Below are 24,980 nucleotides of genomic sequence, written 5' to 3'. Positions count from 1 at the left end.
ATTCTCCTTTGCTTATTTCCACTCTGGAGAGTTCCCTGTTCTTGCTTGAACCCACTTCCTCTCTTTCTCTCCCATCCCTTCTTTCTAAGTAAGTTTTCAACAAAAACCATCTTGTTTCACTAATAAATAGATATCCCTAGCAAGCCTCAAGTTGGTGGTCTTGAGAGATGCCTGTAGACAGGGTTCCTGGAGGTGAGAGGCTCTCCTCTGCTCATGGACTGTTCCAGACAGGGCTTGGGGGACCGTCTGTGGTGCTGGGGATCGAACCCAGGTTGGCTCCACTCAAGGCAAATGCCCTACCCGCTGTGCGATATCTCTGCCAGCCCCTTTTCTTGCGCTCTTCATGGCTTTGCATGCCTTGGTGAGTGGCTGTAACCCCCTGAGCCCCCAGAAAAGAGCCTGCAGCACTCTAGGGTGGTAGCTGGCAGCGTTGTCAGCCCTGTCATTCCGTCACCTCAGCCCCGTTCTGTATCTCGCGGCAGGAAGACCTGACTTCTTAGCTGAAAATAAAATACACACACACACACACCTCCCTCCTTACCCCCTAACTTTCCCCTGCTTACACACACACACACCCCTCCCTCTCTCCCTCCTTACCCCCTAACTTTCCCCTGCTTACACACACACACCCCCCTCCCTCTCTCCCTCCTTACCCCCTAACTTTCCCCCTGCTTACACACACACACACACACACACACACCTCTCCCTCTCTCCCTCCTTACCCCCTAACTTTCCCCTGCTTACACACACACACACACCCCTCCCTCTCTCCCTCCTTACCTCCTAACTTTCCCCTGCTTGCAGAATTGGTGTCTCTGAGCCTTAAATAGCCTCATTGTTTGTAGCGCTCAAAGATTAGTGAAGGGAACTTTCTGTCTTGCCTTTTCCCCCACTTCTTTGGAAAAAATGTGGCCCCACTTGAGATAGGAGCAGAATCCTCAGGCACAAATAAACTCACCAGTCCACATTCTTCTCCAAAGTGGAATTACTGCAGCTTTTGTTCAGATATAACCCCCACCCCGTGTTATCCTTTTTTTGGTTTTGTTTTTAGGGCAAATTTTTCCAGTGACATCTATAATCAAAGAACTTCCCTAAAATAGGGCAAGCTAGCGCTTGAATGCAACTCAGTGTCTTTACTAGCTGTGTCACCACAGGCTGTACTAGACATTTTCAGAAGTCAGGTTCTTTCATCTGGACAAACTGTATAGTTTGCCACCTACCTCATAGTGGCAAGACGAAGACAATGTTTCATGTCTATGTGGTACCTGGTAATTCATGTTAATTCTCTTTTTCACTTAAAGCCTTTGGACAATAGAGATCATTAATTTGATTTCCGTGTTTCTTGAAGGTCTATTGTTTGCATGGCACTAGACTTGGCATTAGGCCTTATCGTTAGACAGTCTCACTGGAATTGAGCTAGAGCCCTGATCTTTGTACCCAAGGGTCTAATCCTGGTTCAGACTTCCAAGTCAGACTTCTCTGTTAATTATTACCTGCTGAAGTGCACCGGGGCCTCCTCCGGAGGACCAGCCTGCGTCCTGCTTGAACTGGGGAATTCTAGAGCGGGGTGAAAAAACCCATGTGTACCCTACTTGGCGGATAGGGTGGGGGACATGAGGCCAAGATGTAGCAGTAGCTGAGAAGAAAAAAATTAAACATCTTTTTCTTAACTCTTTCAACCTTCTAACGTGTGTGTGTCTGTATGTCTGTGTCTGTCTGTCTGTGTATGGCTCTCCTCAGATTCATGCTGCACCAACTAGCCCCAGGGATTTACCTCACGGCCTTGCCCTCAGCTGCACAATCCTCTGAGTTCTTTCGCACTGGGAGTTCCAAACTGCAGAGCTGGGGCTGTGATAGTACAGTGGGTAGGGTGTTGGCTTTGCAGGGGGCCGACCTGTATCCCATCTGGTATAGGTGGTTCAATCCCTGGTACCCCATGTGATTCCCTGAGCCCTCTTGGCTCAGAGTGATCCCTGAGCAGAAGAGCCAGGAGTAAGCTCTAAGTACCACCAGGTGTGGCCCCCCAAACCCACGCCAGCAGGCAGGCAAACAATACCACCCCACACTGCGGAGCTGTCTGCTTCGCTTCCTTTCTTACCCGTGGTGCTGTGGTTTGACGTAGCCACCAGGCGTGCAGTTGAGGCCAACAAGCCATCCTCTGGGCTCCTATTTATTTTCTACAGGACATGTGGTGATGCTTGGGACCACCGTTTCCACATCAGGTGTTGCTAGAGACTCTGGCACAGGAACGCAACTCTGGGGCTCACACATGTGCTCCACCAGTTGAGCCACATCCCTGTAACATTAGCCACTATGTATTACGGAGCATGGAATAGCCCGGCTGCCAAGTGCTGTCGGCCAGTGGCCTAGGTAGAGGGCACCTTGGGATTCAGTAGCCCAGGACTGGAGCAGTAGGTTGTAGTAAACTGGATCCTCCTGCCCACCCGTGTTTTAGTAGACATAACAGTACGTGGGGGAGCGGGGGCAGAAGGCGGCACCGGCAGTCTGGTGTCCTGGGGCTCTGAGTGGAGCAAGAGGAAGTGAAAGGGCAACAGGACATATGGAGGCCATTTGTCAGCCAAGAATGGCTCGTGCGGTCCTGCGACGGGGAAGGGCTTGGCATGCTTCTGAACCTGGGCAAGATGGTCCCTAGTACTTGCTCTCTTAGTGACCTACCGGAGCCCCGCTGCAGATACCTGGACATTTCTGAAATAGTTTATTTTCTTTACTTGCCAGACCTCCTTGTCAGTGAGGTAATTTGCCATGCCCCATTCCAAACACCAGAGTAAGGGTGTAGTTTGCTATGTGAAGAGTTTATCGGTTTCTGACATGTGCCAGGAATGATGCAAGGCACCTTCGACTCAGCGGTCTTTGCCCTCTCAGACACCGTGGAGGTGGGTGTGACTGTGGAGGAGCAGGACTCACAGGAAGTCAGACGGGACAGGGTTGCAAAGCGGACTCTTCTCCTGCGAGGGCCATGGTTAGATACCAGTTTTGAGAACACACGGAGGAATACCTGTTCTTGGCTCAGCTGAAATCAGAAACCGTGTCACCTTTCGCAATATCATTTACTGATTTTTATTTATTTTGGGTGTGGGGCCACACATGGCAATGCTCAGGCCTTAATCCTGGCTCTGCACTCAGGAATTACTCCTGGCGGTGCTCTGGGGACCATCTGGGATGCTGGGGATCGAACCCATTGTACTAACGCTCCAGCCCCTGACCCTTTTTTTTTTTTGCAATGTAAAGCAAGACAGTGCCTTGGAATACAGGCCAATTTTTGTAGTCAGTTTTCAACAAAGTGCCTACTGTCTGCCAGGTTGCAAGCCAAGAACTAGAATACAAAAGTGAGCAGGACAAATGTTTGCCCAGCAGCTTGAGTGAATGGGCATCGGGGGTTATGGGATGGCTGACTTGAGTGGAGATTGGGGAAGGACTGATCTGTGAAAAAGTAACCTCAGGGGGCTGGAGTGATAGCACAGTGGGTAGGGCATTTGCCTTGCACGCGGCCGACCCAGGTTCGATTCCCAGCATCCCATATGGTTCCCTGAGCACCGCCAGGGGTAGTTCCTGAGTGCAGAGCCAGGAGTGACCCCTGTGCATCGCTGGGTGTTACCCAAAAAGAAAAAAAAAGTAATCTCAGAGCCAACAGAAGGGTGACTGAAGAGAGGGAGGGAAGGGTGCCAATGCAATGAGAACCCAGAGGAATTATAGAACTACTGTGACTAGGTACTTTACCTGCATAATTGTCATTCATCTGCACCACGACCCTCTGAATCCTCCATCAACGAAGAAAGTAGGAAGACCCCTCCAGACCCACTTGGTGGGTCAGACTTTAGGCCCCTCACTAAGCAAGCCAGCTTGACCTCATTTCCTCTGACAGCTGCCCCTGGCCCTTTTCCTGGAGCAGACAGGCTTGGGATGTATCTTGAAAGGTGGGTGGGGTTCCCGCTGACCACTGGGGCTTTCAGGTCAGGGTTTCCAGGCAGCCGAGGGAAACCGCAGTTCTTCTTTCTGAATGACTAAGAACTTGGTTGGCTTCTTCCAGTGACTGGAGTTTTCATGTCTGGGAAGGGCACAGTAGAGAAGATGTTTATAGTTGGCCCCGAGACCGCTCGCTTGCTGGCGCGTCCCCTCCCAGGCAGTGAAGGGAGCGAGCTACTCAGACCCGAAAGCAAGCCCATCAGGTTCAGAAGCCAGAGTCACCTGCACAGTGGTGCTGGTTTGGGCTTGGCTTGGTCCTGGGGACTGTGGCCCCCGGGAGCCGCTGAGAGGAGAGAGGAACCGTAGGGGCGAGCCTAAGCCCAGGGTGGCTACTCTCAGCTCCAGCCCTCCTCCAGGGCCACACCCTGGGAAAGGCCTGAGCTGCTGCCGCCTGGCCCTCCTCCAGTGCGTGGGAAGTTCTCATGAGAAAAGGGATCCTGCCTGGACAATGGGCTTCCTGTCTGACTGCTGGGAAGGTTCTCTTAGCGGAGAGGAAGGTTGCGGGTGGCATGAGAAAGCATCTCTTCCCCTCTCCCTGCAGCCTCCCTGAGAGTTTTGGGGATTTTTTTTTTTTTTTGGGCAGAAAGTCTGGGAAGCCATGCACAGAAGCAGCCTTTAGGTTCTCTCTTGAGTAATTCATCCCGTCCTGCCCTTCTCCCCACCCCTACCTCCCAGCCTCTGTAGCATCTGCACCAACAGGATTGCACACCCTGGGCTCGGTTCAAACCGTCACCCAGGGCCCTGGACTGTGGAGGCTGTGAGGCCAGCCCCCAGCCCGCTTCAGAGGGATTTGCAGCTGTCAGATGAGGCCTCGGAAGTTGTGCCTTGGGGGACTAAAACTCAGCCCCTCCCAGAGATCAGGGCTCACAAGTCGTAGCACTGTACTAGCAGCTGCCCTCTGTGTCCACGGCAGGATGGGGTCTGCACTGGAGTGTCCCAGCTCTGTCCTGACTTGAAGGTGGAGCTGCCGGCATCCCGGGGCTTTTTACTCTGTCCCCAGCTGCGTGCCTGACCTTTCACTAACTGGGTGTGCCCGCCTCCCGCCTCCCCCTTCGGAAGGGCCTCTCTGCTTCCTGTGCTCCCCCACACCTAATTGGCTGGGAGAGATAATGAAAAGCAGAGAAAGGAAACGCCAGAGAGTTAATTTTTTTTTTCCTGCGAAATTTCTATCTTCTGGCTTTTGTTTGTCTTCTAAAAAAATTTAAAAAATTAAGCAGCTTTGCCAAATCAGATGAGTTCATTGTCTTCTAGGGGCTGAGAACAGAGCTTGAAACTCCCTCTGCGGGCCTGGGGTTGTCAGAGCCTGCAGCACATTCAGGCAGCCTCTTGCCCGGAACAGTGGCTTCAGGAAGACCCTGAATAATTTATTAGACTTTCCTGACGTTCTTCCCTTTCCTGTTAATCTGAGGCCTCACCAAGAGGGTCCCTGCCCTTGGCCAAGAGTCTGCCCCTTGGGCGGGAGGGCTGTACTTCATTCTAATGTTCTTGGTCTTTAAGAGTGAACCCCTTTTCCTCTCTCCTCTCTCCACACCCCCCTCTTCCTTTGCCCCTCCCCCTCAACCCCTCCCTTTCCTCCTCTCCATTTTGTCTCCCCCTCTCAGTCCCCTCCCCTCTCCGTTCCCCTCTTCTCCTGACCTTACTTCCTTCTTAGGACCTGGAGCTGTCTCACTGCTGTTACACCAGTGTTCTCCGGCTTGTTTCCTTTGTGTGACCTTCCTGGCTAGAGATAAAAGCGCTTTTGTACAGCTTATGTCACTGCGGTGGGGTTGCTATATTTTTTGCTTGTTTCTGAGCCACACCCGACTGGTGGGGGGGCAGGGGAGGGGCTATTCCCAAATCTCTGCTGGAGGGTTGTTGCAGTGGTGTGGGGATGGGGAGGCCCAGTGCTGGGGATTAAACCCAGGACTCCCCCGCTGGAAGGCAGGCGAGTCTCAGGTCCCTTGTTCTGTATTTTGTTTCGATTCGTTTTGTTTTGGAACCACACCCAGTGGTTCTTGGGGCTTACTTGGGACAGGGCTTTGGGGGACTGTATATGTGGTGCCCCCTGTACACTCTCCGGCCCTAAAATAGAATATTTTGACATATTCTTAATGCAGGGCTTCTTAAACTTTTCTATTTGTGACCCCTCTTTAGAAATTCAAAAGCAAGTTTTTCATGACCCTCCGCCCCCCCCCCCCCCCATTCTTTTAAGTGACTCCACATGGACTTGGAAACCACAGTTGAAGAAGCCAGACTGGGGCCTGAGAAATAGTACAGCAGGTGGGGCACTGGCCTTGAGCACAGCCCACCCAGATTTGATCCCTGGCTCCCCATATGGGATCCCCCTCAGGCACCGCCAGAAGTGATCCCCGAGTACGCCTCCACCTGCCCGCCTGGGCCCCCACACCCCAGGAGAGGAAGCTAGGCCCCAGAGGCTCTCTACCGCTGGTCCCCTTGAAAACACCCTCCAAAGGCGCCTTTGTTCCTTTGAATATAGATGGGTGTGTTTGCTTGGTTTGGGGCCACACAGCTCAGGGGCTGCTCCTGGTGGTGTTCTCCGGACCAAATATGCTGGAGATTGAACTGGGTGGGGTGAGTCTCTTAACCCTTGGACTGCTTCTCTGCACCTCAGCCTCGCCCCCTTGAAGATGCTTTAAGTGCCCCTGGGAATAGAGAGGTGGTAGAAGTTAGGCACTTGCCTTGCATGCACCTGCCCCAGTCGCATCCCTGGCTCCCCGTGGTGCTTCAGCATGCCCAGGGCTAGCCCTGCAGGCCCCTCAGCACTACCAGCACGACTGGCTGATTCCCGGCTCGCCCTGGCCCAGGCAGCATAGCATCCTTGGGTTTTCACAGTGGACCGCCCGCCTGCTCGGCCAGGAACCTCCGAGTCGCCCCTGGGCTGCCTAAGCAACACTTAAGAGCTCCTACCCCCACCCTAAAGAAGCACCTGTTGTAGTCAGGGCCTGCTTTGAGGAGAGTCTCACCGCATAGCACGCAGTCTCTCCCGCCTTGGCTCCCTCTCTCGGGCCACCTTGACACTTTTTCACATGTGTTAGCATTGACACGGGGGTAGACTGTCTTTGGAAGAGTGCAAGGTAGTGCAGTGCCACTGAGAGGAGGAACTTGGTGACCAGGAGTTGGGAGAAGAGCTTGTCACTGTGTACCACTCTTGAGTGTTAGGCAGCGTTATTTCTCAGGGCTGTTTTTCCCTGTAAAAGTGTTAGTCTCTTTCAGTGAAAGAGTAGAGGGAAAACATTGGAGAGTGTATTTTTTAACTGCTGAGTCATAAGGGAACATCCTTAGAATACATAAGGAAGCAAGTTTTGAATGATATGTGTTAAGGAGACAGCCATAGTACAGCATGTAGGGTGCTTGCCTTGCATGGGGCCAGCCCAGGTTCGATTCCCAGCACCCCACATGGTCCACTGAGCCTCTCAGGAGTGATCTCTGAGCATAGCTGGGTGTGCCCCAAAAAACTCCTTAATTTAAAAAGTGTGTTAATGGGGCTGGAGTGATAGCACAGCGGGTAGGGCGTTTGCCTTGCACGCGGCCGACCCGGGTTCAAATCCCAGCATCCCATATGGTCCCCTGAGCACTGCCAGGGGTGATTCCTGAGTGCATGAGCCAGGAGTGACCCCTGTGCATTGCTGGGTGTGACCCAAAAAGCAAAAAAAAAAAAAGTGTGTTAAGTCACGATAAGGTGATAAGATGACACATCTGTTGATTTTTGGTGGTGTCCACTTGGTCCACTTGGAATTTAATGTTGTAATACAGTATTTAATTCAAAAATAAAGTCATAGCCTCTTCCCTGGACCCCCTGCCCCTTAGTGTCACCCTTCTGCTGTCAGAGTCCAAGAGTTTCTTTACATTGGCCACTCTTCCTTCCTCTTTCTTTTCTCAAATTGAATCACCATGAGATAACACAGTTACAAAGCTGTTCATGGTGGGCTTCCAGTCAGACAGTGTTCCAACACCCGCTTTCCACCAGTGGGCATTTCCCACCACCACTGACCCCAGTGTCCCTCCAGTCTCCCCCCACACCCAGCCTGTCTCTATGGCGCTCTCTCTCTCTCTCTCTCTCTCTCTCTCTCTCTCTCTCTCTCTCTCTCTCTCTCTCTCTCTCTCTCCTCCCCTCTCTCTCTCTCTCTGTCTCTATCTCTATCTCCCTCCCTCCCTCTCTCCCTCTTCCTCTCCCTCCTGGCACTATGGTTTGTAATACAGGTACTGAGAGGTTATCATGTTTGTTCCTTTACCTACTTTCAGCTCACAGTTCTTATCCAGAGTGATCATTTCCAACCATCTTTGTCATAATGACCCTTTCTCTATCCCAACTGCCTTCTCCCCCAGCTTTTGAGGCAAGCTTCAAACTGTGGACCAATCCTCTTGGTCCTTGTTCCTCTTATTTCTTTTTATACTGCAAATGAGATCACCCAACACTTGTCCTTCTTCTCCTGACTGACTTCGTTTACTTGACATTTTCTAGTTGTACCACGCTGTGGCGAAAGGCAAGATTTCATTTCTTAGAGGTGAACACTTCTCCACTGTGTATCCACTCGTCATCATCGGGATCTGGGGTAGTGTCAGATTTTGTCAGGCCTCAGCATTTCTCACATATGAAGTGGGTGCTGGGTCACCTCCCTGGTCCTGTGCTTCGGCAAAGAAGAGATGGGCTTCCTGAGCAGAAATACGCAGACAAACTGAAATGGGTTTAGAATTAGCAGCTTTCCCCCAGGACCATCTTTTGCTGTATTTATGTCCCCGTGAGCAGGTGCAGCCTCCTTGTCCCTACTTTGTTCCTGCCTTAGGGGCTTCTGGTTTTTTTTTTTTTAATGTCTGTTTTTTGGGGTGGGGGTCACACCCAGCACGGTGCACAGGGGTTACTCCTGGCTCTGCACTTAGGAATTACTCCTGGCAGTAGTACTCAGGACCCTATGGGATGGTGGAAATCGAACCCGGGTTGGCCACATGCAAGGCAGACACCACGTGCAAGGGGTGGGGAGAAGGGCAGGATGAGATGGATTACTCAAGAGAGAACCTAAAGGCTGCTTCTGTGCATGGCTTCCCAGACTTTCTGCCCAAAAAAATCCCCAGAACTCTCAGGGAGGCTACCCGCTGTGCCATCGCTCCAGCCCCAGCTTCCGCATGGTTTACACGTAGGGAATGATGAACCAGGTCCCGGAGCCCACGGGGTCTGTTGTTGCACGCTTGTTCGCCTGAACAGAACAGAGAGAGTGTAAGGGCTGAAGCACTTGTGGAGGTTTCTTGCAAACCAAAGCAAGAGCTTGAAGTGTGTGTGTGTGGTGCATCCCACCCCGGCCCCCGGTTCAAGTCTTTAGCCTGCTGGGGGCTTGGAGGCAGTGTGGAGAAGATGTGTCTTTGAGCACTTGTAAAACGTGTCTTTGAGCACTTGACTTTGAGCACAGTGTGGAGAAGATGTGTCTTTGAGGGTGCTGAGGAGCCCGTCGGGAGAGCTGGCCCAGCCTTTGCATCACAATGGGACCTACTCCAGCCTGGTTTCATTAAGGCCCTTTGAAAATGCCATCTTCTCGCCCATTTATTAGACTTAGAGACCGAGTCCAGCAGGAGGGCACTGACCATCACCTCTTTCTTAGATCTGGTCTCCACCCAGCACCCTAGCTGGCCCTCCTCTGACTAATAGCACTTCAGAGGTTGATCGGGACAGTGTTTGTATTGGGTGTGAGGCACGTCTGCGTTGAGAGCGAGGTGGGTCTCTCGCACGCAGGACAGCACCCTCTCCGTGGCAGTCAGAACTTTGGTCAGACTCCCAGGCATTCCTCGTTTGTTAGGGGAAGCGAAAAAGCCGTGGGAGCTCAGACTCTGTCTCATCCCGCTGCCGGAGGAGAAGTGGGGGCGACTGGGACAGGAGGGCGGGTTTCGAATCAAAAGCCCTGACTGCTCTCAGGGCTGCCGCCCTTTCGGTGAGAAAGTCAGACTAGGTAGTCACAGGGCAGGAGAGATTGTACTGCGGGTAGGACACTTGCCTTGCACGCTTCTGACCTGGGTTCGATCCCCAGCACCCCATGTGACCCCCCGAGCAGCACCAGGACTGGTCCCTGAATGAAGAGCCAGGAATAACCCCTGAACATCACTGGGTGTGACCTCGAACGAACAAACAAGCTAGATACAACTTCTCATTCAGTTGTACCTGAATGAGAAGCACGGGAGTTCCCCTGGTCTCTCACTGCTGTAGGGCTCACTGGATGCACAGCGTCTCAGGAAGCCTCAGGAAACCCAGCAGAAATCCAGAGGCCCGGGTGGTTTGTTGTTGTCATGGATGTCGTCCTTTTGGTTATTGATTCGGGAAAGGCGGCTGACATTGCCCCTGAGCGCCTCCTTGTGCCTTTCTCTCTGGTTCATGGTGTACTTCCGTCAGTTTCATGAAGGCCCTCTTATGTGTGAGATCGCCTGTGTTTAGTTAGGACTTTGTCAGAGCTACTGCTCAGTCATAGATGGAGCTCTCCTCGGGCTCCTCAGGAAGGGAAGGGGGAAGTGTCACAAGCACCACACTTCTGCTCTCGACACCCGCTTCCCTTTCTGTCACTGACAGCCGGAGTTCCCCAGGTTTGGCCAGCAGCCTTTCCTGGGGCCTGGCTCGTCCCTCGTTTCCTGCTGAGGCCTCCCGCCCGGTCCTGTGTGTCGCTGAAAGGACTCCTCCTGCAGACCCTCACCTCCCTCCCGGCTTTCTGTCTCTGCAGTGTGTTCCCTGCCCCCGGAGCCGGAGAATGGCGGGTACATCTGCCACCCCCGGCCGTGCCGAGACCCCCTGAACTCAGGCAGCGTCATCGAGTACCTGTGTGCCGAAGGCTACATGTTGAAGGGCGACTACAAGTACCTGACCTGTAAGAATGGTGAATGGAAACCGGCCATGGAGATCAGCTGCCGACTCAATGAGGGTCAGTCTGGCCGATGAGAAAGGGGCGGGGCGCGGGTGGGGTTTCCGCTCGCTTTGAACTCAAGGGGCCACTCCCCCCACCCACCCCCTGGCGGGGTCACTGGAGCCCCTGTGACTGCCCTGAAGCCTCCCTTTCTTCAGGATGTCACATCATTGTGAATGACATTCAAAGGTCCTGATGCGTGTCCAGGGCCACAAGGGGCTGGGAAGCTTCACTTAGGCATCTGTTCTGTTGTGTAACGTCCCTCTGCGTGGGCAGATGCTGTTGACCTTTGACATTGTTCTCCTAACACAGGAGAGCAATGCCAACACCTTCCCTAGTAGCTCTGTTCTTTCTCCTTGAGTGGAAACCCGCTGTTAAGGAGCTAGAGGCCAGCCAGCAGCTGCGTCTCCGCCTCATGCCTCCTTCCTGTCGCATATGATAGGAAAATCCAGCTGCCTGCAGGAACATACGTGTCATACAACCGTCTTTGTGCCACGCACTAGAGCTTTATGTGTGACACCCCAGATGAGTGTGGGGACTAGCCTGAGGTTTCCCATCAAAGCAACTGGGGTTAGTCCTGTTCTTATAAATTTTGGTGCCATGGGGGCTAGAGCTACAGCACAGCAGGTAGGGTACTTGCCGTGCATGTGACCAACCCAGATTTAGTCCCGGGACCCCATACGTGCCCCAAGCCCGTCAGGAGTGATTCCTGAGCACAGAGCCAGGAGTAAGCCCTAAGCACCACTGGGCATGCCTCCCCCAACCCCCCTCAATTTGTTTTTCCCTGCCACATGAGAAACACATGAGTGGGACTTAAGATGGTGCAAGAATGGTGTGTTCATTTAAATGGTTGTCTCCCAACCTGTTACTAAGAACAGGGTCGGGAGGGATTTCAAAAGGTAAGATCTCCAGTATAAACACCAGATGGTCTTGTACGGCCCTCAGCAAGGCGGGGGTGGGGGTTGTTGGTTCAGGAGCAAGAACAGGAAATGGCTCTTGGCTCTGCCTAACAACCACGGTCACTCCTGCATGTTCACTCCCGAAAGGGTCAGGGCCACGGTGTGTGGCCGCAGGCAGGGGACCTTGGGCAGAACCTGCTGTGGGGTTCGTGTTTCACGGGTCTGGGCACAAAAACATTCCTGATGCTGACTTGTCCTGCAGCCAAAGATGCACATACGTCTCTCGGGGTCCCCACACTGTCCATCGTGGCTTCCACCGCCAGCTCCGTGGCGCTCATTCTCCTGCTCGTGGTGCTCTTCGTGCTGCTGCAGCCCAAGCTGAAGTCCTTTCATCACAGCAGGTGAGTCCAGTGACGGGGGACTGGCCTCTCCGAGGGCCCAAGGGAACGGTTCCCGCCCCCACCCCCGGCACTTGGCATGCTTCAGGTCGTTCCTGGCACTTGTTGCTTTGTTTACTTTATCTGAATAGTTGCAGGGAGCCGGGGCTCAGAGATTACAGCCCTCAAGGGAATCTCACACGGTGGTGACAGAGTGCTGCGAGTCGACTCTGACTCTGCCCCACTGCAGGCCTGTGTCCTTTCCCCTGCTTGGTGGTTCTCGGAGTGTCGTTTCAGTGGCAGTTGCCACACCGCCTGGGAATCCTGGGCCGAATTTCCCACCCACTGGAGAGGGGCTGTGGGTAGGTGGTTCTAACACAGATTCAGGTGTGGGGTCTGCTGCCTCTTCCCCTGGCTCCCCGTCCCGGCTTTGAGTTGACATCTGTGGAACATTAAATACCAGCACTCGGCCCTTCAGCCCGAGACACTCTGGTGTCTTTGCTTTGAAGTGGGACCCTGGCGTTGGCGTTTGGGGCAAGGCTTCCCAGATGCCTCTCATGTGCAGCCAGGCGTGGCCGCCGCGGGGCTCTCTGCACCACACCAGAGACGGCCGGGGTTCGCTTTCCTCTTTCCAGCCGAGTGCAGCAATAACAGATCATCACTTTAGAACAAAACAACAGCCGTTCGTCTCAGACTTGGTGGGTGAACTTGGGGAGGAGGGAGGCCCTGCGAGGATCCCCGGAATGTTCTCTCCAGGCTGTCTCTCCTGGTTTCTACAGCTGACCAGGTTGTCTTAGTAGCTTGGAGGATAAAAGTCTACATGCATCCAGGACCCTTCATCATCTCTGTTTTCATGGACACAAAAAAGCTAATGAAGCACACTCCTGCCTTGGCATTTATAAGGATCCGGCCACACTTAGTCACACCATATCAGCCACACTTAGTCACACCGTATCATATGTGAAATCCCTTTTCTTTTTTGTTTGGAGAAGGAATAGCAGCATGTTTTAGACTGTTAAATACTTTGTTGAATAAAAAGGATTTGAAAGTGCTGGGGGAGGGAGATGACTATTTACATACGGTCCCCTGAGCTCTGCCACCTGTGAACCCAGAGCACCAAGCTCTGGAGCACCATCAGGTGTGAGCATGGTAAAAATAAAGTAATAAATCAATAGCGAATAGCTGTTTTCACATAGAGCCACGCTATTTATTAGAGTTTTCTCCCCTTTCTAGCTACGTAAAAATTAACAAAATTTTTTTTGCTCCTTCCAATTTCAAGACTATAGTGCTTCTTTTCCCTTCACCTTCTTTGAGTGTTCTTATTTTAATGTTTTTGGATTGAGGGCCACGCCTGGCAGTGCTCGGGGCTTACTCCTGACTGTGTGCACAGGGACCACTCCTAGCAGGGCTCCAGGTTGGGCAGGAGCAAGGCAAGAGCCCTACCCACTCGGCCATCTCTCCAGCTCCTCACCTTCTTTGGCTGGGGTGGTTGGGGTGGGGGCACACCCGGTGATATTCAGGACTTAGTCCTGGCTCTGCACTTAGGGATCGCTCCTGCAGGTGCTGAGGGACCATCTGGGGTGCCAGGGATAGAATCTGGTTCGACCTCGCACAAGGCAGACGCCCAGCCACCTGTTCTGTCGCTCCATGCCCCCTTCACCTTCCTGTGAAGCAGCTTTCTAGAACTCCATGCACCTTAGAGTATACCTCCCCAAAATGTTCCATCAGCAGTCCTAGCGCATTGACTGCTGTGTGCAACCATTGTCCTCTTGCTACTTTGTCTCCAAGGCTCTTGGTTCCTCTCTTCTGCAGAGGCCCGAAGGCTTAGGCTCCCTGTTCCCACAGGGCAGTGGTTGGCTTCCAGGATCTCTGGGAGCGGGCAGGGCTGCATTCACGCCCAGCCTCCGCTTCCTGCAGCTGTGCGTCCAGACCTTCTCTGAGTCTTGTCCCTAGTTCTGGTCAGTCAGGATGTGACAAGGCTCAGGTGAGGGAGGAGTCAGTGGGGTCAAGTGTCCAAAGCTCTGGGTGCTCTGCCTGGCCCCAAGTAAGCGGTCAGAAACGGCAGCTTGTTGATGCGACGCTATTTGCTCGTCTCTGTTGAACACATCTCTGTTTTTCCTCCCCCCGACGCAGGCGTGACCAGGGAGTGTCCGGAGACCAGGTCTCAATCATGGTGGACGGAGTCCAGGTCGCACTGCCATCCTACGAGGAAGCCGTGTACGGCAGCTCGGGCCACTGCGTGCCGCCTGCTGACCCCCGCGTGCAGATCGTGCTGTCGGAAGGGTCTGGGCCCAGCGGGAGGCATGTGCCCAGGGAGCAGCCCCCGCAGGAGCCGGGGGCCTGTTCCTCGGCGGGCGGCGAGGAGGAGGCCCCGGGCCAGTCCGGACTCTGTGAAGCCTGGGGCTCGCGGGGCTCAGAGACTGTGATGGTGCACCAGGCGGCCACCTCTTCCTGGGTGGCCGGCTCAGGGAACAGCCGACCGGCACACAAAGAAGTCCCAGATTCAGAGAATAGCGACATACAAAGCCTTTTATCCCTCACGTCAGAGGACTACACAGATGGTAGGTGGTCTGGGCTGGTCGTGAATCACTAGCAGCTCCGGGAGGGAGGAAGGTCTCCCTACTGAGGGCTGTGTTGGGTGGGGGAGGGTCCCGGGGCTGCTAGCCTGTAAGGGAGATTCCCCATTCAGACTTCAGGACTGGGCCGAGTGCCTGTGTTACTGGGAGGCTTCCTCACTCGTTAGTCTCCGGGGCTGGGCTTCTCAGAGAGCAGGTGGGCTTGCCCTCTCACCACAGTCCCTGTGTTCTGCCAGGGACAGGAGTGACCAGGGGGTCACGGAACCGTGTCACAGGGAAGGGAGAGCTGTTCCTCTTGCCGCGCACTCGGGGAGGCTGGTCCCTGGCCTGGTTGGTTTTCTCTCACCGTCTCAGGGCCCCCGAGGTCGGTGTTGTGTATGTCCTCACAGACCAGGCCCATCTGTAAGCAGCAGAGCCGGGACTGGCTCCAGAACTGGGGCCATGCAGCCTCCCTGGGCACTGGTAGTCCTTTGTGTCAAAAAAAAAAAAAAAAAAAAGCATCAAATGAATCTGATGTCCCCTGGCTCCTACCTGTGCCAGAGCCCAGAGAGGTGAAGCTTGGGTCAGACGTGCTCACTTGAAAAAGTCTTTAGGGCCAGTTTCCAGGCTTGGCGTGTGGGGGGCCAGGGGTCAATCCCTGGCTCCACGTGCTCCCCAAGCACTGAGTGGGGAGTAGCCCTGAGGACCTCTGGATCTGGCCCCAAAAGCCAAAGCACACACACCTTTGTCACGGTCCCCTGAACATCGCCAGGGAGTGACCCCACACACCCCATAAGCATGGAGCGGGGTGGGAATAATTTTTTAATTATTTAAGTATTGTCAGGTGTTGCCCCAAACCAAAAATAACAATATGAAATGCCAGGGTAGTTCAGATTGCAAACGGAACCTCAGTGTTTCATTTTCAATAGTGAGGGCTTAACACGGTTAACCTGCCCCCCTTAAAGGAACCTTCCAGCGAATTGCCTCCTGGGAAGCCCAGGAAGAGTGAACACCTTCAGGTTTGAATCCTTGATTCAGATCGTGTTTAAGGAGTTTCTGATTGCCCGCCACAGGCTGTCTTCTTTCTTGGTGGGAAATAGAGCTGAAAGGAGGTGTTAAGCAGTTAACAGTTTTCAGAGGGGTGCCAGTGGTCGAGCACTGTCCACACACTGACGCATGTCCAGTTGTAGGGTCCCTGTCAGAACAGGGCTTCCAACTCTGAAACAGGCCAGCAAGTGTGTTGCCGGCCGTGCCCGAGCTCTCCGGCATGGCAGTGGAATTCAGAACCTTGCACGCATCGGCTCCCCCCGCCGACACTTGGGGAGACTCAGATCCAGAGCAAGAAGTGATCCCCAGTGTGACATAGCTGGAGGGTGGCTGTCCGGAGGAGGAGAGAGAGTATCCAGGACCCAGCAGCCCCCGCAGCTGTGTCGGGTGGTGGGAGTCCTGGAAAGAGAGCCAGAGCACCCACCGCATCGGGGCCGAGAGGCTGGTGTGGGTTGGCCGGACTGGGAAGTGTCTGCTCTCGGACTGAGCTGAGACCGAAGCCGAGAGGGTCGGGGAAGGCATTAGCAGACAGGCGCAACACGAGGCTGGGTAGACCGGTCAGAGTAGGGCGTTGTTCGCCGAAGCCCACGGTGGGGCGGACAGTGCCCCCCTGGACCTAACGGCCTGCTCTCTCCTTTCTCCCCTGCAGACATCCCGCTGTTGAAAGAAGCATGAGGGCGGTGGCGGGCCCCTCCGCTCCGCCCCTCCTCCCTCTCCCTGCGGGTTTGAGCGCCCCGTACTCTGGCCACCTTCTCTGGATACCCGAGCTGCCGCCTCCGTATCTGTCTATCTGTGTATCGCAGAGGGCCTGCAGGCCCACCTCGCTGGAAACTCAAGGAAGATTCTCGCCATCTGCCCGCCGGACAGCTGGAGGAGCTGGCTCTCTGCCTGGCCCAGCCTTCCCATCTGTGTCGGGGATCTGCTTGAATGTGCTGGATTGAAGCCTCCCTCTCCCCGAGCCCTCCGGGTCCCCTCCAGCCAGCTCTCAGCAGCGGCCCCCACCAGCCCGCGCGGGCCTGAGAGCCGCTGTGTTTACTTGTGCCTTTCCCCCCAGCCCCGCCCCATGTCCCCATCACGCAGGCTTGTGGCTGCCTCGCCGCCCCCTGCCCCCTCGGTCGGGCCGTGTTCCCTGGAGGTCTGGTGCCTGCCAGGCGACAGGAGGGGGTCCAGGAGTGTCCGGCACCGGGGCTCACGTGCACGGGGCCTGGGGCCCTGCCTCGGCCAAGGGGGGCATCTGTGACGGGTTCCATCAGAGCCCGCAGGCACCCGCTCCTGGCTCAGTTCAATTTCCGAGACAAATAGAAACTCCTGAGGGAGGGGACAAAAGTGGCCCCGCGGCCGATGCTGACCACGACTGTCTTCCTCACTTCTTCCAGCCTGGGTTATTTCCTGCTTCCCTGCACCATGAGGGGGTCTTTGCGTAAGGCTGCCCGTGGAGCGGGGGAGCTGCTGAGATGCCACAGAATGCCTGGGGTGCCCTGGCAGTCAGGGCAGGTGGCTTGGGTGGGGAGGGTGGGGACCCGAGAGGCACACCCCAAGGCCCCAGACAGCTGCAGGCAGCTCCAGCCACCCCACGAGGGCCCCCGCCCCACAGTCTGTGCCTTAGTCCCCGTGCCCAGGAAGCGCCTGCTTGCCCAGCTGCTGCTGCTTCTGCTGCCGCCGCCGCCGCCACCTCTGCTCGTCCCGCCCCGCTGTGCATGGCGCTGCTGCCAGTCCGTGACTCCTGAGTCTCCCTGCCCACCCCTGAGCGGCAGGCACCCAGGGGGGTGGAGGAGTAGGCTTGGCGCCCCCCAGGCTTCTGCCCCCGCAGAGAGCTCCCCGGGACTGAGGCACAGCCCAGCCAGGATCTCCCAAGCACGGGGTGTGCTGGAGTGTGGGCCCCCCGGCGAGGGCAGCTTCCCTGCCCCCCAGCTCCTCGCCTCGAATCTCTCGCACTTTACTCCCCGCCGTCCCAGGCCTCTTGCTGCCGCGCGCGTGGTCTTCCTCTCAGGGTAAGTAGGGCCAGTGCCCCCGGGGGCCCTCACGTGCTGTGCCCAAAGACCAGAGCAGTGTACTTCCACATGGATCAGGTCGGTGGGGGCCCCGCCGAGAGGGGGGCCCTGCCCTTGACCTCGGGGAGGCCGTTTTCTGAGACGTCCCTGCAGTCGCTGGCCCCCGGACATGGGCTCCTGTCCCCCACCACGGAGGCCCTGGTTGGTTTTTCTGAACCGAGAAAGTGGGACAAGCCGGGGAGAAGGCAGTCCAGCGTGTCCCACCGCCGACCCCCTGCGGCTTTCGGCTTCCGATCGCTCGATCGATCTCCCGTGTCCCGGTCCATTCTAGAGTACTTTTCATTTGGGAAGCGCCTGCCTTTGTTTCCCTTTACTACTCTGGATTTTGTTGTTCGTTTGGTTTGGGTTTGATTTGTTTATTTTTTTTTTCCCCTTAAGAGATTGCACTTTTTGCTTTGGGCTCCCTCAGCCACATAGGCTTGGCCCTGGAAGAAATAAATATTAAAAAAAAAAGATCTTCCTTCAGAAGCCATCCCTCCTTCCCACCAGTTCCCTGCCCCCTGGGGCACAGGCCCAGTCTCGCCTGCTTGGTAGGAAGGGAAGAGTGGCAGAGCCTCTGCACCCCGCCCCTCACTGGCTTTGATGAGGTCCCTGCCCCACCACACACACACCCCCGGGTCCCCCCAGCCTCCCGTGATGGTTGGCGGCTCGGCAGGCTCTGCACAGCCCTTTGCTCTGAGGCAGTTTCTCAGCCACTGGCCGTGTGCTGCTGTCTCTAGGGCTCCGGCTTCCCTGGCAAGGGATTAGGAGCTGCACAGCCGCCTTGAGGTCCGGCCTGGTGGAGGAACAGTGTAGTGGCAGGTGGGGCCAGGCTCACTGCACAGCCCCGCGATCAGCTCATCCTGGCCGGCACCGGAGGACTGGCAAGGTATTTGCACACAGGAGCCGACCCAGCGACGTGTTCTGTCCTGGCCACTTGGACTCCCGTTCCAGCAACTTCCAAGGGCCAGCCTGTGGTGAAAATCACTTAGACTCTCCGTCCCTTTCAATGCCTTACTTTGTTTAGGCTCTCGCTTCTGCTCCCTCTCGAGTGTTGTGTGTTACATTCCCATTTCACCGGGTGTGGACCGTGAAATGGACCGAGTGCTGGCACTTAGCGTCCTCTGTTTTATAAGGCGTTTCAGCTCACATCCTACTTACACTCCATTTGCAGCCGACCGAAAACTAATGTCTTCTCCCATACATCGCGCCCTCCCCCTCTCTCCCAGCCCCAGCTTTAAAATTCTGTGGCAAAGCCCGTGGCAAGACAGACAAAGGTATACTCTTCCTGCTTCGTTAGTCACAGACGGATAACCCTCCGCGCTTGCCCTCCCACCACACCCAGCTGAGCTCTCAGACCACTTGCTTCCCACATAACCATGCCGCTTCCATTCCCAGGGAACGTTCTTAACCAAGAGAATGGAAAATGCTGCCAACACGTCTCCATCCTTGCCTTTGATTTCCTCCTCAGAAAGAATGACGGGCGTGGAAGGGAGGTGGTTGCGTGGACAGGCCTTGCCGCTTGGTTCCAGCAGATGTGACGATGCCAGGGTGCTGAGGCTGAGAGCTGCCCTGCTGGGGCCCCCGGCCCTTGGCAGAGTAGCTGGTACCCAGTGTGGGGAGGTTGGGGGGGCCAGAGGGGGAGAGCTGAGAGAGGGTTTTGTCTGGTGGGGTGGACAGAGGTTCAGGCGGACAAGAGACAGCTGGTTTCCCAGAGAATATCAGCGGGCTTGGCTTTGCTCTACGTGTCCAGTTGAAAATCAAGTCAGAATGTAAAGGGAAAACGCCAAGGTCACCCCCCAACCCCCCGCCAGGCAGCACAGCTGCTGGAGGGGATGCGGCGGCAAAACGCTTAGTTTGCCAAGGAGGCAGGAGGGATCGATGGACGAGGTTTTGCGTGGCAGCACACCCCACCCTGCCCTGGCTGCTTCCCCGCCACCTTGGAATCTTTGGCGGAATGGTACTCGAGTAATGGAAACGACACATGCGGCCTCGACTGTGCAGGATTGTCACTCGATCAGTTTGGGTTTGCTTTATTTTATTTTATATATGTATTTTTTTTGGTATCCTGTACATTGCAGTGGGTGTGAAGATAGTATTTTAATATTTGTACAAAGTTTAATTTAATTTTAATTGTTCTATGTATATAACTGCATTTCTAAATAATAAAAAAAAAATTCTTACGAAGGCAGTAAATGATCCGTGATCGTTCCATAAGGTCTCTGCAGAAGCCCTTCATGAGCCGGTGTGGAAGAGGGGCCAGGGAGAAAAGCTCAGTGGGCTCGAGTCGTGTTTGCAGGCAGGAGACCCTACTCCACCCTGGGTCCCACAGCCCCCTACTGGCCCCCCCCCCGCCCCCTCAAGCATCAAGTCGCCAAGAGTGACTCCCCAGCACTGGCCAGGGTATGACGTCACAACAAACTAGGAAGGGGTGAAACCCTTGTTCTGGGGAGAGGGGAGCCTGGATCATGGTGTTCGCTGGGGGCGGGGGGGGGTGCATGCTTACGACTGCAGTGCTCACACCCTACCTCCCGCTCGAGGTTGCCCCCCAGCTGAGGTGCTGACTCACCTGACCTTGCTGGCGAGAGGACTCGGAGTCGCAGGGACAGACCCCGCCAGTGAGTGGGTCGCATCAGGGCTTGAGCCTGAGGTTTTGTGCTTTCAAGACCAGCACTTGGATGCTAACCCATTCCAAGCCTCCTCTTCTTTTTAAATGACTCGTTAGCAGCTTTTTAAGTGTGCACCAACTACAGCTTTCAGTGTTAAAATAGACCAGCCACTCTGAACTAAGACTGGATTAGTTCCTTGATTGGAAACAAAAGTAACAAAAAGAAAAAAAAACTCAGTTTTTTCTCTAAAATGCCAACAACCAACCTGCCACCCCCATCCCCGCTTCACAGCCCCCTCCTCAATTTTGGGACAGTACACCTGGCAGTGCTCAGGGCTTCCTCGTTCTGCACTCAGGTCACTCCTGGCGGGCTGGGGGTACCATATGGGGTGCCAGGGACAGAACCTGGGTCCACCATGTGCAAGGCAAGCACCCTTCCCCACTCTACTAGGGCTTTTTTTTTTTCAGTAGATTTTATTGGAACACCATGAGATACAGTTACAAACTTGCATGATTATGTTTCAGTCATACAATGCTCAAACACCATCCTTCCACCAGCGCACGCTTTGACCACCATCGTTCCCAGTGTCCCACCTGCCACCCCCACCCCATCCCACTCCCTGCCTCTGTGGCAGGTACAGTCCTTACTCTCTAATTTGGGGCATTACGATTTGCTATACAGATACTAAGAGGCCACCACGTTTGGTCCTTGGTCTACTGTCCACACACATCTTCCATCCCGGTCGATGAGGGCTTCTCAAGATTCTGTGCGAAGCTCAGGTTCAGCCGGGCAGGGTTGTGTTGGGGGAGCTGCTTGCCGTGTCTGTTACTATTATGCGGGGCAGGCGGATTATTGCAACAGTAACCGTGATGGTTTGGTTCGGGAAGCATAAGATGTGCTGAGGAAACAATACCTGAGCTGACGGATCAGGTCCTTGATCCTTCATCCGTTCATCCTTTTTAGTCACAGATCAAGGGCTAAAGGACAACACGTGGGGGTAGTAACAGCAGCACCTTGCCTTGCAGAGCTGAGGAGGGCAGGGATAGGACTGTCCTCGAAGTTGTAAGCGACAATGACTTTGTATGCTTTGATTTTTATTTTTTGGCTTTCCATCTCAGGAAGATTGGATTTAGGACTATAAAATGTACTGTAGCTGGGGACCACGTAAGAAGCTGTAGGTCTTAGGGCCTGAGAGAGAGTACAGTGGGTAGGGTGTTTGTCTAGTACACTACCTACCCGGGTTCAATCCCCGGCATCCCATATCATTGCCCAAACCGTGCCAGGAGTGATTACTGAGTGCAGAGCCACGAGTAAGCCCTGAGCATCTCTGGGTGTGACCCCTCAAAAAACAAGTTGCTCATCTCGGGATCGGAGAGATCATACAGGGATTGAGGCCTTGCATGTGGCCACCCCCAGTTTGATCCCTGGCACCATATATGGTGCCTGAACCCTGCCGGGAGTGATCCCTGAAAACTACCAGGTGTGGCCCAAACCCCAAACCCCCTCAAAAAAAAGAAAATTCGAGAGGGAAGGCAGCCCTGTGGCAGCTGGGTGAGTAATAGCCTGGTCTGGGGAGAGGAGGCGAGGGTGGGCCAAGGACCAAAGGGACTGCCAGGGAGAAGAGCAGTTTCAACCTGCTTAAGCCCAGGACTCTGGGTTCCCAAGCGGCAAGACGGACAGAGACACGGGCACGATAATGCCAAAGCAGTAGGAGTTGTATTCCAATATACTGGGGTCAGCTATCTCACCCACAGAGTGGTCTCTCAGAAGCAACCCTGACTTCAGGCTGCAAGCAGTTTATATAGGGTTTGATTATATAAGCAGTACACGCCTTATTGTTTCAGGAAGAAATCTTACTAAGTTACCAAACAAAGGTGTTTTGGCAAGTGTCTAGGGTAACAGTGGTTAGGCAACAATTAGACAATAATTTCCAGTAACAGTACCAATTTTATGATTACTTGAGACTTCTTCTTTTAGGGTTAACAAAAAGCAACTTCTGTGAGAAGTGATTAATTGAGCCCACTTGCTGAGCCTAGGCACTTGCCCAGGTGGGTTCAGGTTGGCTAATTACACATTGTTTGATTGCTGGGAAACAATCTGTTTCGGTTGCAGGAACTGAAGCTAAGGCCTACCTGATTTTTCTCATTTCTGCCGCCTGTCATGGCACCAGTTTCGCCCTTACAAACCGGTAGTGAGGGGGCGCGGGGAGGGGTGTACCAGGGACTTTGGGGCAAAGAGGAAATACCAGGCATGCTCTGGCACCTGCCTGGGGCACAGTTCTGAGCCCACACGGTGCCTCGGGCAGGCCCTGAGGCGCCCCTGCCTTGTGGTTGGGGAAGGCGGGAGGCAAACTGGGTTGTCTTGTGTTCACAATGCAGCAAACTGGTTCTCCATGAAGGGGGTGGCAGGAGAAAACTGAAAAGGAAAGAGGCTTCTTTCACTGACAGGAAAGTCCTTGTCACTGGAAAACGAGCAGCAACATGTCCCTCGGGCAAAGAATGCAGCCGAGGGGAGATGCCAACACAGGGTCAGCTGCGGGACGGTGTCGGGGGTGGGGGGGTGGGTGACAAAGGCAGTGAGCCCACAGCTGAAGGCTGCGGGGAGAGGGCTGGTGGGAGCAGACCTCTCAGGACCCTGAGGACCCCCTGCTCCAGACCACAGCAACCAGGCTCGGGTGCGGGTGGGTAGGGCTGCTGGGCGTAGGGAAATGATCCTTTCCGCTCTCCTCACTTGCGGCAGTGGTTGGGATGCGGGGCCCTCGCTTTCCTGGTGGGGCTGGCACATCTTCCAGATGTGCACATCTGGAATCACCAACCTTGGGCGCTGGGGGTCACAGACCAGTTGCCAGGCACAAACAGCTGTGGGGACACTCAGGAGTTGCAGGCTTGGAGCTGGACTGCAAGGCAGGCGCCCTGAGCCCCTGGGTCATCTCAGGGGCTAAAAGCACTTCTATAGGTACGCCAAAGTAAAATGCATGCCAGGAAACTTAGAAAATTTAGATCATCAATACTCCTGTTAGTCACTGTCACTTTATCACTGTCATCCCTTTGCTCATTGATTTGCTCGAGCGGGCACCAGTAACGTCTCCATCATGAGACTTGTTGTTACTGTTTTTGGCATATTGAATACGCCATGGGTAGCTTGCCAGGCTCTGCTGTGCTGGTGAGATACTCTCGGTAGCTTGCCGGGTTCTCGAGAGGGGTGGAGAAATCGAACCCGGGTTGGCAGCGTGCAAGGCAAATGCCCTGCCCACTGTGCTATCCAGGAGCTGGAGTGATAGCACAGCGGGTAGGGCATTTGCCTTGCATGCGACCAACCCAGGCTCTATTCCCAGCATCCCATATGGTCCCCCAAGCACCGCCAGGAATAATTGTGGAGTGCATGAGCCAGGAGTGACCTTTGAGCATCGCTGGGTGTGACCCCCCCACAAAAAAAAAAAAAACTGATTTATAAAGCTATTGAGGGTTGGGTTTTTGAGAATTTCTCTTTTATATACAAAGCTTGCCAGGAAGTTGTGGGGACAACCATTCTTTGCCCAAGTCATTCTGTGTCCAGCAGGGAACTAACAAGTCCTTCTTTGTCCTTAAAGACCTTGCAGGGGCTGGAGCAGTAGTGCAGCGGGGAGGGCGCTTGCTTAGCAAGTGCCTGACCTGGGTTCGATCCCCGGCATCCCATATGGTCCCCTGTGTCTCACCTGTTTTCTGATCACAGCTTCCTGCCTGACTGCAGCACCCCTGTTCCTGACAGGGGACGCCTCCTATTCAGGGCAGTTCCTGGCCCCTGTGGAGGACAACAGAGGACTAACCACAGCTGGTGACCAAACTTCTGGCAAACGCCAGGCAGTCATTGCAGTGTTAGGAGATTTCACAAGCGTGCGTGCGCGCTCACACACACACACACACACACACACACACACACACACACACACACACACACACACACACACCTACATTTTTCTTAGGGCAGAAATAGAGGGATAATAGTTACATTCCACATTTTTTCTTGTCCTTTATTTCTTGTTTAAAACAAAAACTGAGCCATCTGTAAGAGCACTACCTGTTAAAACAACAAAAATAGAAAATTTTCTTCCTCCACGTATCAGATTGACAAAAGCAAAATAAGCTTAAAAATATCCAGTAGAGTACATATTGGGACAATCTCAGGGGAGGATAATTTGGCAACAACCATCAAAATTACAAAGCAGTTCCTCTTAAGAGAACAATTCTAGACCCGAAGGGAGAGTAGCCAGAAATTCAAAAAGGGAAACAAAGCAAACTAACAGAACGAAGCCTGTGGAGTCAGACTGGAGTGGCTATGTCGGTGTGGGCTAGCGGCTTTCCATCCACATGAACCCGAGGAGAAGCGTGGGTGAACAGTACATGTCCAGCACATACCGCCGCTGCCCAGCTCTTCTTGGAGACCTTGGGAACTGGGACTGCAAGCTGGAGTTCCGGATCTGGCTGATGTGTTCTGTTTTCCACAGAAGAGAATGAGGAGTCCCTGGAGAGATGGTTGGCCCCAGAGCCGAGGCGGGAAGAGGACAAGATGAGCCTGGAAGAGTTTTATTGTACCAGAAAGCAGGAAAGAGCTTGAGGAAGCATAGC

The 24,980-nt window shown here is 54.3% G+C and overlaps 1 protein-coding gene across 1 annotated transcript in view; it reads left to right on the top strand.

Annotated features, from left to right (window-relative positions):
• Positions 1-19,981, top strand: part of SUSD6 (sushi domain containing 6) — a 96,244-nt gene extending 76,263 nt beyond the window's left edge. Inside the window, exons 3-6 of the mRNA XM_055131452.1 lie at positions 10,680-10,877; positions 12,021-12,159; positions 14,269-14,696; positions 16,387-19,981. Coding sequence (XP_054987427.1) covers positions 10,680-10,877; positions 12,021-12,159; positions 14,269-14,696; positions 16,387-16,412 — 791 coding nt within the window. The 3' untranslated portion in view covers positions 16,413-19,981. The remainder of the gene's footprint in view (positions 1-10,679; positions 10,878-12,020; positions 12,160-14,268; positions 14,697-16,386) is intronic.
• The last annotated feature ends 4,999 nt before the right edge of the window (positions 19,982-24,980 follow it).

Source organism: Sorex araneus, chromosome 3 (assembly GCF_027595985.1).
Source record: "Sorex araneus isolate mSorAra2 chromosome 3, mSorAra2.pri, whole genome shotgun sequence".
Lineage (NCBI taxonomy): Eukaryota > Metazoa > Chordata > Mammalia > Eulipotyphla > Soricidae > Sorex > Sorex araneus.
This window is presented reverse-complemented; position numbering and strand designations above follow the sequence as displayed.